This window comes from Microcebus murinus, chromosome 19, assembly GCF_040939455.1.
Source record: "Microcebus murinus isolate Inina chromosome 19, M.murinus_Inina_mat1.0, whole genome shotgun sequence".
Taxonomy (NCBI): domain Eukaryota; kingdom Metazoa; phylum Chordata; class Mammalia; order Primates; family Cheirogaleidae; genus Microcebus; species Microcebus murinus.
The window spans coordinates 31,469,545-31,484,311 of record NC_134122.1 but is presented as its reverse complement, the minus strand read 5'-3'; the positions used below and the strand labels follow the sequence as shown (position 1 = coordinate 31,484,311).

The 14,767-nt window shown below is 43.0% G+C and overlaps 1 protein-coding gene and 1 non-coding gene across 4 annotated transcripts in view; both read right to left on the bottom strand.

Annotated features, from left to right (window-relative positions):
* Window positions 1-4,241: 4,241 nt before the first annotated feature.
* Window positions 4,242-4,349, bottom strand: LOC142862550 (U6 spliceosomal RNA). The gene has a single exon (XR_012913623.1). It is a non-coding gene; the product is annotated as a U6 spliceosomal RNA (small nuclear RNA).
* A 4,439-nt stretch (window positions 4,350-8,788) lies between these two features.
* Window positions 8,789-14,767, bottom strand: part of LIMK1 (LIM domain kinase 1) — a 31,311-nt gene continuing 25,332 nt past the window's right edge. For all 3 annotated transcript variants that reach the window (XM_012742209.2, XM_012742210.3, XM_075995380.1), the window contains one exon: window positions 8,789-14,685. In XM_012742209.2, coding sequence (XP_012597663.2) covers window positions 14,523-14,685 — 163 coding nt within the window. In that variant the 3' untranslated portion in view covers window positions 8,789-14,522. The remainder of the gene's footprint in view (window positions 14,686-14,767) is intronic.

The window sequence follows — 14,767 nt, the reverse complement described above, 5'->3', positions numbered from 1 at the left end:
TGGTAAAGATCTCACAACAGTCATGATTACAGATATATGTTAGTTTATGAGATTTATATTCACAGGATTTGGTTGTTTTTGTGGCACATAATTTTAGTATATATGATGATTATTGATGATATATATCAAGGCCTACTAGAACTTTAGGAATCTCACGCAGCCTTGGGGCAGATATTTATAATATATTTATAGAAATGTAACCCAAAGAAAGTTAAACATTCTTTCACATTTGACAATGCTTTTTTGTATGGTTTAATCCACCGGTGAGCCTAGTACATTTTTCTTGGACTTCTAGTGTCTCCAGTATTAAAAGCTAGCTTGAGGTCAAAAAATGAATCTAGAATTTTGTTCTTGGAATGCCTGGTAAACATTATAGGTCTAAAACATTTGTTTAAACAGAATCACAGTTTACTATAAAACAATGCCTTTCATTTATCCAAGAGTGATCGTCCTTAGAAGACTTGAAAGGAAATGTAGGAAGTTGTATGGGTGTCAAACTCAACCCTCAAAGTTTAGTTTTTCTAGTTAGTCAAAACCCAACAGATGTTATTTTGACAAAGCACAAAATCCTTGTCTCTTACAGTCCAGCCACCAAAGAGGCCAAGATAAACTTTTCTATAGCATGACTGTTAGCTGTGGCCATCTCAGATGTAGTTGCTTTCCTTGGTGTATTAATTATGATCTTAAAACATTTAAACTTTCATAACAATTTTAAAACTAGTTTCATGTATCCAAGGTTATCAGGGTCACATGAACTAAAAGGCATTGATTTCTTTTCTTCTGTTCTTAATATTTGAGGTAAGCTTACGTTTTCTTTAAGCCAATTAATTAGAGCTCTTTTACATATTTTGGTAGTGAAACATTACATGCACATGACACATATGGACATGCAAACATGTAGACATGTGGACATTTTTAGGTGAGACAAGGGAGGAGGTTCTGTAGTTTGAAAGCTCAGAGCAATCCAAGGAAAACTTAGCATGTAAAGTTGTAATTAAGCTTTTTCTGGAAGTCAGAGAAAGGAAACCTTAAGTTCATTTCCCTGCTGGGGTAGTTGGGAAGCACTAAAAGGAGTTGACAGAGACTTCACCCAGCATACAGAGAATCTGTGGAATACATAGCGGGCTTCTATTTTACCTTTCACTCTGATGACGGTGGTAGGAGAGGGAAACAGGGGCCCTGAAAATTCAGGAAGGGGGTGGGGCCCCGTGGCTCACACCTGTAATAGCACTCTGGGAGGCCAAGGCGGGACAATTACTTGAAGTAAGGAGTTGGAGACCAGCCTGAACAAGACTGAGACCCCCCATCTCTAAAATAAATAAATAAATGACAATTCACGAAGGGCAGAGGATGTGGCTCTGGTGTTTGTTTTTACCTGTGCCAGAGAGAGTGACCTCAGGCTCCGCCATCTTGGTGTGATCAAGTTGAGTCTGTTCAACTGAATTTCTACATACCAGCAAGTAATTAGAAAATGCAATTTTAAACCAATAGATAGCAATAATAAGAAAAAAAAGAGAAGATATGAAGTATCTTATAAATATCTAACAAAGATTTTAAGACAAGAATAGAGAATATTATAAAATTTCATTGAATAACATTAAATAAAGACAAATAATAGAAGGTAAAATTTAATTAGCCAAAAGTTTAGGTGAGCATGTTCATTACTTCCGGATAGGGGAGAATGTATAAAACAAGATTTTTTTGGAGACAGAATTCTGCTCTGTTGTCCAGGCTGGAGCTCAGTGGGCGTGATCACAGCTCACAGCAACCTCAAACTCCTGGGCTCAAGAGATCCTCCTGCCTCAGCCTCCTGAGCAGCTGGAACTACAGGTGTGCAGCACCAGGCCTGACTAATTTTTAAAAAAATTTTCTGGTAGATATGGGGTTTTACTATATAAAACAAGATTTTAAAACAGTACTTAAAAGAAAAGATTGATAAAATTGAGCAGGTTAAAGGACATTATTTAGAAAAAAACCCAAAAAACACTACTCCACCTTGTCTGGGAAAGACTATCAAAAAACAGAAGAAACAACCCCAAACAAACCAAAAATGGAAAAGACAAACCTCTAACCAGGAGAAAATATTTGTAGCGTATGTGACAAATAATTAGAACTTAGACCTCTGCTGTCTCATATGGTGGCCACTGGCCACATGGGCTTATTGAGGACTTGAAATGTCCTAGTCCAAATGAAGATGCATGATAAGTGGGCTTCAAAGGCTTGGCATGAAAAAATGAAATATCTTCTTAATTTTTTTTATATTGATTACCTGTTGAAATGAAATTGCTTTGGATATATAAGGTTAAAGAAAGTATATTATTAAAATTATTTTCCCCCGGTGGCTCACGCCTGTAATCATAGCTCTCTGGGAGGCCAAGGCGGGTGGATTGCTTGAGGTCAGGAGTTCGAAACCAACCTGAGCAAAAGCGAGACTCCATCTCTACTAAAAATAGAAATAAATTAATTGCTCAACTAACATATATAGAAAAAATTAGCCGGGCATGGTATCGAGTGCCTGTAGTCCCAGCTACTTGGGAGGCTGAGGCAGCAGGATTGCTTTAGCCCAGGAGATTGAGGTTGCTGTGAGCTAGGCTGACGCCATGGCACTCACTGTAGCCTGGGCAACAAAACGAGACTCTGTCTCAAAAAAAAAAAAAAAAAAAGAGAGGTTTATTCTGAGCCGAATGTGTGCAACCACAGCCCAGGGAACAAGTTCTCAAGAGGTCTTGAGAAAATGCACCTGAGTATAGTTGGGTTTTATAAATTCATGTGGACAGGAATTACAGGTAAAATCACAAACCAATAGGTGGAATCACAAACCATTGGTTTGGCTCGAGAAGGCGGGACATCTTGAAGCGGAGCTTCCAGGTGATAGGTGGGTTTTAAGGATTCTTTATTTGACAATTGGTTGAAAGAGTTAAGCTTTGGCTAAAGACCTGGAGTCAGTGGAAAGGAATGCTTGAGTTAAGATAGGGGTCTGCTGGGTTGCTTGAGTTAAGATAACAGGGGCTTCGATCTCTCATGTGATGCTATACCTGAACCAGTTGGGAAGTAAACCACATAATATTGGGTTAACAAAACCTCTGTGAAAAGTGTTTGTCTCAGAAATCTAAAAGAATAGTGGCAAGTACAGCATCCTCAAACATGAATAGAGCAAGGTTACAGGTAATCATAACTTAAATGCCTAAAGTGAAGAATGGACTGTTTCAGTAGGAAGAAGTATTTGGACATTGGTGGTGGCTGCTTTGGCAGAGAAGTGATAATAAAGGTTGATGAAAAACATCAGGACACACCAATCTCTCCAAGCTGGCAATACATCTACATGTGTCTGCTGTGTAAAAGGCTTAACTATGCATACTAGGTATATTTTAAAACAAGAAGCTCAAGAAAAACTGCACGATCAAAACAGATGAGTGGTCTGGGGGATGGTCACGCTGGAAACTCAGACTTGTGGGGGATGGGGGGAAAGGGCATTTATTGAAACCTTAAAATCTGTACCCCTATAATATGCCGAAAAAAAAAAAAAAGAAAGCAACAACAACAAAAAAAACCCCAAAAAACAAAAAAAAACAGATGAGTGGGGAGCTTCCAAATAAAAGAGATCAACTGGAGTGAGTGCCCATTGAAGTGAACATCCATCCTTTGAAGGTTCCCCTACTTATGGAAAACTAAGCAATATTTGAAAAATGACTTTAAATTGGTTTCTTTCTTTCTTTGAGACTGAGTCTCACTCTGTTGCCCAGGCTAGAGTGCTGTGGCATCAGCCTAGCTCACAGCAACCTCAAACTCCTGGGCTCAAGCAAGCCTCCTGCCTCAGCCTCCCGATTAGCTGGGACTACAGATGTGCACCACCATGCCCGGCTAATTTTTTCTACTTTTAGTAGAGACGGGGGTCTCACTTTTGCTTAGGCTGGTCTAGAACTTCTGAGCTCAAGTGAGTGGCCTCCCAGAGTGCTAGGATTACAGGCCTAAGCCACCGTGCCCGGCCAATTCTCCTTTTTCTCTTCAAATTTCTTCTCTTCTCCTGAAGTGCTGACCTTCAAAATTTCACAGAATCAGCATATTTCTTACAAAGTGGCTTGTTCTTGGAGAAAAAGGTCTGACCTTCCAAACTTTCACAACACATTGAGCATGCAAAGCGAGTGTCATGCCAGGTGTAGCCAGCCCAGAGCTACATGTCACCAGTTTCCATGGGAAATTCACATCCATGACATATAGTCCAGAAAGGGTATAATAATCAGTAAAATATGAAACACTTCACGAATTTGCATGCCATCCTTGTGCAGGGGCCATGCTAATCATCTCTGTATCATTCTAATTTTTAGTGTATGTGCTATGGAAGTGAGCACTTTTAAAGCTTTTCTGTGAGCTGTTTTGGATCAACCCCAGGACACATTTTATGTGCACAGGATGTCTCTGCTGTGTTAACTCAGCAGCCTGTGAGAAGGAATGCACTCCAAAAGAAGGAAATTATATAATTTTAATAGTCATATTGATTTGTATAAAACAGCTGGCTCTGCTATAAGCTCTCATGAAAAGCCTTAGTAATTTGATTTAATACTTCAATGGTATTTTTGCAGTGGAAATGATCATTAAAGTAATATATGGCTCCAACAAAAATATAATTTTATTGTATTACAAAGTACTGTATTGATTTGCCAAAGTTGTATAACTTGGAAAAGGTATTACCTTCTTTGGATTTGTATTTCCAAAAGTCTTTAGGATTTAAAATGCTGTATTGTAGGCTGATTATATTAGCTGAGGAATATTAGCTAAATTTTGCAGTGCTCTAAATTTAAACAGAGGAACAGTTGTTCCCATCTTTTAGCATTTTACACTTGCCTACCTCATAAAATTGCCACGTGTCAAAATCACACTTCTGTAATTGCTAAAGCATGCGATGGTAGATTATTTGAATGTAACTACGTCTTGAAGTAATTGTGGCCACAAAACATTCTTTCAAAATGAGACTTGTACATTGTTTAACTCATAAATCAACTTCAGCATAAATATGAGGTACTTAATGCTTTTAATAATATGGTGCCACACCTGGGGGAAAATTGGCCTACACTAACCACTGAATGCCCTGCAGGGTTTTTTGTTTTGTTTTTGTTTTTGTTGTTAAGACAGAGTCTCACTCTGTTGCCCTGAGTAGAATGCAGTGGGGTTATGGTAGCTCTCTGCAACCTCCAACTCCTGGGTTCAAGTGATCCTCCTGCCTCAGCCTCCCAAGTACAGGTGCAAGCCACAATGCCCAGCTGATTTTTTTTTTTTTTCTTTTTGGTATAGACTGGGTCTTACTCTTGCTCGGGCTGGTTTTGAACTCCTGAGCTCAAGCAATCCTCTCACCTTAGACTCCCAGAGTGCTAGGATTACAGGCATGAGCCACTGCACCGGGCATAAGGGTTTTTATTTGGGGAAGAAACCTTTATTTCTGATTACTGAAGGCCAGGTGCCATCTTAAAAACAATACAGTAAATCAATTTTGTTTCATATTTCCGGGAAAGTAATTGTTAGCCATTATATAGTATTTCTGGTACCAACAGTGGTTGCCCGCACAGCATTTTGCTAAAAGGGAATTATCTCTTGCCTTTATTTTATGATGTGTAGACACAGAAATAGTATACTACTTAAAAATTAGTATTTTCTTCTACTTAAAATATTGTCTACAAAAATCACGCAATCATCTCAACAGACACAGAGAAAGCATTTGACAAAATTCAACACCTTTGCATGATAAAGACACTCAAAATCAGGGATAGCAGAAACTCCCTCAAGCTGATAAAGGACATCTTACAAAAAACCCTCCAGTTCGTTAGCATCATACATAATGGTGAAAGACTAACATCTTCTCCCAAAGACTAAGAGTAAGACAAGGATGTCTGCTCTCAATGCTTCTGCTCAACATTTACTGGAGGTTTCTGGGAGGGCAATTAGGGAAGAAAAACAAATAAAAAAAACATCCAGATTGGAAAGAAAAAAAGTAAACTATTTCTATGTGCAGATGACATGATCTTGAATATAGAAAATCCTAACAAATCCACAAAAAAATTATTAGTGCTAATAAAACAATTCAGCAAGTTTGCAGTATACAATCAATAATAAAAAGTTAATTGTATTTTTATTCACCAGCATTGAACAATCTAAAAATGAAATTAAGAAAATAATTCCGCCGGGCGCGGTGGCTCATGCCTGTAATCCTAGCACTCTGGGAGGCCGAGGCGGGCGGACTGCCCGAGGTCTGGAGTTCGAAACCAGCCTGAGCAAGAGCGAGACCCCCATCTCTACTATAAATAGAAAGAAATTAATTGGCCAACTAATGTATATATATAAAATTAGCCAGGCATGGTGGTGCATGCCTGTAGTCCCAGCTACTAGGGAGGCTGAGGCAGGAGGATTGCTTGAGCCCAGGAGATTGAGGTTGCTGTGAGCTAGGCTGACGCCACGGCACTCACTCTAGCCTGGGCAACAGAGCGAGACTCTGTCTCAAAAAAAAAAAAAAGAAAGAAAAGAAAAGAATTCCATTAAAAGAATAAAAGCAATACATTTAACAAAAGCAGTTTAAGACTTATACACAGAAAAGTGTAAAATGCCATTGAAAGAAATTAAAGAAGACCTAAATAAATGGAGAGACACATTCACGGACTGGAAGACTTAATATTGTTAAGATATCAATATTTCAGTACTTCTCAATTGACCTACAGGTACAAACCAATCCCTATCAAAATTCCCAGCTATGGCCGGGTACAGTGGCTCACATCTGCAATCCTAGCACTCTGGGAGGCCAAGGCAGGTGGATCGTTTGAGCTCAGGAGTTTGACACCAGCCTGAGCAAGAGTGAGACATCGTCTCTACTAAAAAAAAAATATAGAAAGAAATTAATTGGCCAACTAAAAATATATAGAAAAAATTAGCCGGGCATGATGGTGCGTGTCTGTAGTCCCAGCTACTCAGGAGGCTGAGGCAGCAGGATTGCTTGAGCCCAGGAGTTTGAGGTTGCTGTGAGCTAGGCTGACATCATGGCACTCTAACCCAGGCAACATAGTGAGATTCTGTCTCAAAAAAAAAAAAAAAAAAAAAAAGCCCAGCTGGGTTTTTTTTAGAAATTGACAAGCTAATCCTAAAAAATCATGGGGAAATTTAAGGGACATCTACTAGCCAAAACAATCTTGACAAAACAAAACAAAACAAAAAGAAAAGCTGGAGGACTCACACTTCTAATTTCAAAAGTTACTACAAAGCTTCAGTAATCAAAATTGATGGGTCCGGCCATGTGGCTCACGCCTGTAATCCTAGCACTTTAGGAGGCTTAAGGTTGGAGGATCACTTGAGGCCAGGAGTTTGAGACCAGCCTGAGCAAGAGTGAGACCCCGTCTCTACTAAAAATAGAAAAATTAGCCAGGCACAGTGGTGTGCACCTGTAGTCCCAGCTACTCAGGAGGCTGAGGCAGGAGGATCCTTTGAGCCCAGGAGTTTGAGGTTGTAGTGAGCTATGATGACACCACTGCACACTAGTTTTCAGTCATTCACCACTGAGTAATATTACCTGTTATTAATGGTGGCCTTTTCATATATGTTTAGGAAGTTCCTGTCTTTTCATTTATTGTCTTTTAATCATAAAAGGTGCTTGACTTTTTCAAATGCTTTTTTTTTGGCATCAGTTGACACCATCATCTGGTTTTCCTTTTCATTCTACTAAAGTGGTGTATCAAATCAATTAATTTTCCTATGTTGAACCATATGAAATGGTTCCTGGGATAAATGCCAATTGGCCATGGTGTATAATCCTTTTAATATACTGGTGAATTTGGTTTGCTCATATTATGCTCATATTATTTTTGCATCCATATCCATAAGGAATATTGGTCTGTAGCCTTCTTTTCTTCTAGTGTCTTTGTCTGCTTTCAGTATTAATTAGGGTAATGCTGGTCTCAGAAACTTATTTAGGTAGTGTTCCCTCTTCAATCTTTTGGAAGATTTTGACAAGAGTTGGGGTTAATTCTCCTTTTAAGAATTCTCCATTCTGTATTTCTACTTGTTATAATAAAAAAAAAAAAAAAAGAATTCTCCAGTAAAGCCACCTGGTCCAGGGCTTCTCTTTGTTGGAACGTTTTTGATTAGTAATTCAATCTCCTTATTTGTCATTGGTCTATTTAGATTTTCTATTTTTTTCTTGAGTCAATTTTGGTAGCTGGCATATGAAGGTTATCCAATTTGTTGGTAAACAATTATGTATAGTACTCCCTTATAATTCTTTTTATTTCTGTAAAGTCTAAGTATAGTATTCTCGGTTTCATTTCTGATTTTAGTCATTTGAATCTTTTCTTTTGTTCTTGGTCAATCAGCTAAGGGTCTGTCAGTTTTGTTGCTCTTTTAGAAGAACCAACTTTTGGTTTTGTTGGTTTTCTCTCATTTTTCTACTCTCTATTTCATTTATCTCCACTCTAGTCTTCATTATTTTCTTTCTTTCACTAGCTTTAGGTTTATTTTGCTTTTCTTTTTCTAGTTCCTTTGAGTATACAGTTAAGTTATTGATTTGAGATCTTCTTTTTAAATGTAGGCATTTACAGCTATATATTTCCACCAAGTACTGCTTTGACTCCCTCCCAAAAGTTGGGGTATATTGTGTTCTCATTCACATTTGTCTCAAGGTATTTTCTTTTTTTTTTTAGCTGTTCAGGTGTGGTTACATCCTCAAGGTATTTTCTAATTTCCCTTGTGATTTGGTCTTTGAATTATTGGTTGTTTAATTTCTGCATATTTGCAAGTTTGCTAGTTTTCCTTCTGTTATTTTTTTTTTTTTTTTTTTTTTTTTTTTTTTTTTTTTTTTTTTTTTTTTTTTTTTTTTTTTGAGACAGAGTCTCACTTTGTTGTCCAGGCTAGAGTGAGTGCCGTGGCGTCAGCCTAGCTCACAGCAACCTCAAACTCCTGGGCTCGAGCGATCCTTCTGCCTCAGCCTCCCGGGTAGCTGGGACTACAGGCATGCGCCACCATGCCCGGCTAATTTTTTATATATATATCAGTTGGCCAATTAATTTATTTCTATTTATAGTAGAGACGGGGTCTCGCTCTTGCTCAGGCTGGTTTTGAACTCCTGACCTTGAGCAATCCGCCCGCCTCGGCCTCCCAAGAGCTAGGATTACAGGCGTGAGCCACAGCGCCCGGCCTCCTTCTGTTATTGATTTCTAGTTTAATTCCATCATAGTCAGAAAAGATATTTTGTATGTCGACGGAAGTTTGGTCACAGGGTGTGGCCAGTGGGTGAGTGGACCCACCCTGTGGTCGATTTCCCAGACGTGAATGCAGCACTAGAATAGACATCTTCAGGAACTGGTAGAGTCACCACATGTGCTCCTTGACCCCGGGGGTCAGGGCTATTCTGGTATGCCAGGTGGAAGGTCCTTGAATCTCTCCTTTTTAGGATAGTAAATAAAAACCAATTCTGAATCCTTGGGAGAATTGCATAGATTTGAAATATGCATGAGTGGTGATTCCTATCATATCTGCACTTAACTGATGTGTTTGGCAAGGTTGATACATCTTGTAGAATAAAAATAGATTATTATAACTTAATTAGGTAATGACTCCAACTGCATCTGCTTTTCCAGATATGGGATCTTGGATAGAAAAGATATCTGGAAATACTGGGGACAGAGTTCTATAGGCTGCAGCATATGATTTGAACCAGTAATCCACAAAAGGTGCCTTTTCATAGCCAAAGTGAGTACCTGGGTCTGGGAGTCCAGGGGTAGAGGTGGGAGTGGTGCCTCTACTACACCCAATAACCCATGTGCAGAAACTTTGCTTCCCATTCCCAGCAACTCTTGGCCTTTTCTGAGTCAGATATCTTGAATACCAGGGGAAGAATGCTTCTGCCAGGGGACACAGTGGTTCTACTGAATTGGAAATTGGGGCTGCCTCCTTGCCATTATGGGGTCCTCATTCCATGTAACGCCAGTCAAATAAAGGACTGTGCTGCTGGGTGGAGTGATCAGTCTTGATTTCCAATGAGAAATTAGGTTGCTGCTATCCAATGGGGGCGAGGAGAACCGTGTTCTGCAAGCCAGGGGCTCCTATGGAGTGCCTGCTAATGCTTTTGTGTCCCAGGTTGGAATCATTCGAAATTACGGCACCTTAACGCAGGCTGATCATTTGAGCTCAGGAGTTTGAAACCAACCTGAGTGAGAGCAAGACCCCGTCTCTACTAAAAAAATAGAAAGAAATTAGCCGGACAGCTAAAAAAAATATATATATATATAAAAATTAGCCGGGCATGGTGGCACATGCCTGTAGTCCCAGCTACTTGGGAGGCTGAGGCAGGAGGATTGCTTGAGCCCAGGAGTTTGAAGTTGCTATGAGCTGGGCTGACGCCACAGGCAACAGAGTGAGACTCTGTCTCAAAAAAAAAAAAAAAAAAATTATGTGACAAGTTGATCCTAAGATTCATATGGAAATTCAAGGGACCCATCATAGCCAAAATATTCTTGAAAAAGAATAAAGTTGGACTCATACTTTCTGACTTTAAAACTTACTACAAAGCTATAGTAATCAAAACAGTGTGGAACTGGAGTAACAATAGATATGTAGATCAAGATAATAGAACTGAGAGACCTAAAACTATAAAACTTTTAGAAGAAAACTAAGGAGTAAATCTTCATGACCTTGGGCTAAGCAAAGCCTCCTTAGATATGACACAAAAAGCACCGGAACAAAAGAAAAAATAGATACATTGCACTTCCTCAAAATTAAAAACTTATGTGTATCAAAGTACATTATCAAGAGAGCGAAAAGACAACCCACAAAACGGGAGAAAATATTTGCAAGTCCTATCTATTCCATAGAAAGGACTTGTGTCCAGAATATTTAAGTAACTTTTACAATTCAAAATAAAAAAAGATAACCCAATTAAAAAACAGACAAAGGATTTGAGTAAACATTTCTCCAAAGAAGATATTCAGAGGGCCAATAAGCACATGAAAAGGTGCTCACCCAGTAACACTAGTCATTAGGAAAACGAAAATCAAAACCACAAGGAGAGGTGGATGCCTTTTTTGGCCTCCACCCATCTGCACCCAGATGCTCAAAATAAATAAGCATTTTGCTACACATGAGGCTTCTCGTTGTCTGTCTCTCAGCTCTGGACCTAACATTTGGTGCTGAAACCAGAGAAGACATGCTGGGTGGACATGACCTCTGGGTCTCTAGCAGGCCAGCCTTGCAACTCGGGAAGTAGTAGGCAGCAGCAGTTCGTGCTGGGCTAACTCCCAAATCCTGCCTTCCTCTGAGTCCGTGGGTCACTGGTAAGGTTTCCATGGACCTTTGAACTTATTTTATTAAAAAAAAACAAAACAAAACAAAAGAAAAACTACAAGAGGATACCACTTCATACCACATGGTAAGCCTTGAAAACATGCTAAGGGAAAGAGGCCATCAAAAAAAAAAAATGAGGTATCATATAGCCAAAACATATCTCAATCTACAGAAACCCACAGAGACGGAAGGTCGATGAGCGGTTGCCTGGGGCTGGAGGAGCAGGGGACGGAGGACTGACTGCTAATGGGCACAGGGTTTCCTGTTGTGGTCATAAAAATGCTGTGAAATTAAAGTGTGGGATTGGTTGCACAACTCTGGGACTACATTAGAAACTACTGAAGTTTACACTTGAAGTGGGTGAATTGTATGTATTATGGATCATTAAAGGTGTTTTAAAAAAATCAATGATGATATCAGAACCAGTTGCAGCAAGGAGGCCCGCAGCAGCTGCGTGCATTTTCTTGTTATACGTGTATCAAATATTTCCCTCCCTCTAGTTGCCTTATTTTCTAGGAGTATATTGATGATGGTGATTAGGTTTATTATTTAAGTCTTTTAGTTACAGAATATTCAACTGGAATTGTGGCTGGAATGAATGTCACCGAGTGATGGATGCAATGGCTGTAGAACTTTGCTGGCCCCTACTCCACCCCCAGGAACAGAATGACACCACTGTGCACAAAGGATACTGCATCTGGGGTTGGAAGCATGAGGTGAGAGCTGAGTGGAAGCCGAATAGGGTACCAAGGTATGTGGGGCCGACTAGTGGCCCAAAGGGCAGATGGCGCTGCTGACCTGCCGTATCTCAGCCCTCGCCCGTTCCACTTTCTGTTCTGTGATGCTGTTACCGGATTGCTGAAAACTGCATTTCCCAGACGTCCTCTGCGGCTGCCTGTTCAACGGGCCAGCTGAGGGCTCCTCCTGCCCTCGTGCCAGGCGGCAGCAGCAGGCTGTTCGGGCCAGCACCTATCTTCCTAGCAGTCCCTGCACCAACTGCTCAGAATCCAACCCTTCCCCACTGCGCACATCAAGAATCCCAGCACGGTTCCACGGCCCACCCCCCTCCAAGCCTCCACGTTCCTAGTCAGCCTCCAGACCACGCCCACCACCCTTCCTGGTCTTGGTATTCATGGCCTTGTGGGGGCCCCTCCCACACTGAATCAGGGTTGGCTGTGACCAGTGGAATAGGATGGAAATGACACAGTGTGACTTCCAAGGCCAGGTCATATAAGGCAATGGCGCTTTGCTCTCGTGAACTGCTCTGCCATGGGGACACACTGAAGCGGCCCGTGGAGAGGCCCCTGAGTTAAACCGAGGCCTCCTGCCCACAGGCAGCATCAACTTGCAGGCCTCATAAAGTGAGTCACACAGAAGGGTCCTTGGAAGGGACCCTCATCCCCAGTCACACCCTCAAAGGACGGAAGCCCCAGGCAATATCTGACTGTAGCCCCAGGACAGACCCCACACCCAAACCATTCCCCTAAGCGGCTCCCAAGCTCTTGACAAAGCAGAAATTATGAGCAATGAGAGACCACTGTCATTTTAAGCCACGAAGTTTAGGGGTGATTTGTCACACATCAGCTAACTCCAGTGATCACCTCTCTCTTTCAATCCCCCAGCCCCAGGGGGGTAGCTAATCCTGCAGTCAGGTATCTCTGGGTTACTTCAGGGTCGATTTTTTACCTTCCACTGTCTTTCAACACCTGTGTAAACAATTCCGTGTTCAATGCCCTACATCTGGAATAACTAGTGTGGTTTCTGTCTTCCTGATAGGGCCCTTTAGTTTTAGAAGATGACATTAAGTGTGAAAGCACTACATTCCTGAGTGTACCCCATCTCCCCAAACCAGCCTTTGGGGAACCTTCACTTGTCCTGGCGGGGTCACCACCTCTGCCCCATGTAAGCCTGGGCTGCAGGTCTCTCCTGCCCTCGACGCCCCCTCCCCACCCCCACACCTGTCTCCTCGTCAGGCTTCTAATTCCTCTCTCGTCTCCACTATTTCCTCGGGGCCCCAGACACACATGGCCACGCAGGACTAGGGTGGGGAGTATGGAATTTATTTTATTATTCTGAGGTCTGGGTTTTGTTACTTGGACGTCACGGTTCCTGGGTGGGGGCGAGCGCGTCCCACCCCCTAAGTCGTAGTCCCACGGGCCTGTGCAGATTGTTTTCCAGGTTCAAAGTGCTCTGAGAAAGCTTCACAGTTTTAATACTTCCTAGATGCTCAACTGAGGCAAAGTGACAGAATGGCCCTCCCACCCCGCCCGCCAAAAAAATAAAACCCCAAGCCCCCAGCAGCTGCTGCTGCAGCCGTATGAAAAAATAATACAAACTCTTCTTAAAAAATAGATTACACAGAAAGAACCCAGAGGACAGCGGCGGGGGGAGAGGGGGCATAAGTAGGGGCAGGGAGCCTTGGGGAGAGGCTAGGAAGGGGCGCTGAGATGACTTTGGGGCTGGGCCGCTGGTGGACACTTGCCTCGTCCGCTCTGCCCAGCCGCCCCCTGCCTGGCTCGGGCACCGAGGCTCCCTTCTCCCCAGGGGACCTCTCTTAACCCTGAGGCCTGGTACCTGCTTCTCACTAAAGTGGCTTTGATAAAGAAACGAAAAAGACCCAAAGTGAGAGATAGGGCTGCTGCTCGGCCCTTCCACCTGCAGAATCAGACCTCTCTCTGCTTTGGGGGACTGGATAATTACCAACACCTGCTGCTACCTAGAACACCCCCCCCCCCCGGGAGTGGGGGTGGGGAAGTGGGCCCCAGACTTGCCATTTGGCTCCTGGGAACGTAGACTCCTGGGAACTTGGCCTCACCCGGGACACACGGCCTCCCCTGCACCCAACCATTACAGGGCACGATTCAGGGGCTGCCTCCCAGCCCAGCCTGGGGGGCTGCAGACGGGTGCAGTGTGTGCAGGACGGCCGGGGGTGGCGGCGTGTGGATGCGGCACAACTCCCGAGGCCCTCCAGCTCATGCAGGGAGAAGCTAGGACAGAGGTACGGCGGGGCCACAGGACAGGTGTGCAGCGGAGGGTGGGCAGGGGGCACGGTCCGCAGGGTGGGAGAAGGCAAATCAGGGCCTGGCTCTGGGGAGGGGTCTGGGCGCCCGCTGCCCCAGCCGAGGGCTCCACACCTGGCCACTTCCGGCAGAGGAATCTGGTGAGGGTGGACTCTCTGGAGGTAGGGACGGGGGCAGCTGGGCGGGCAGGGCTCAGTCGGGGACCTCGGGGTGGGCAGGTAGTCCGCTCTCGCCACGCCGGTAGGTCTCCCAGAAGCCCCTGTCCAGCTGCTCCAGCTGTGGGCCCAGTGGCAGGTGGCCAGCCAAGTGCATGCGGAGGGTCTCCAGCCAGTGTTCCAGCTTCACGAAGGAGGGCCTGGGTGACAGGCAGGTGGGCGGTGGGTCTGGCTCTCCTGGGCATCGGCCCTACCCCAAGGCAGCCCCAGGCCAGGGCCCCA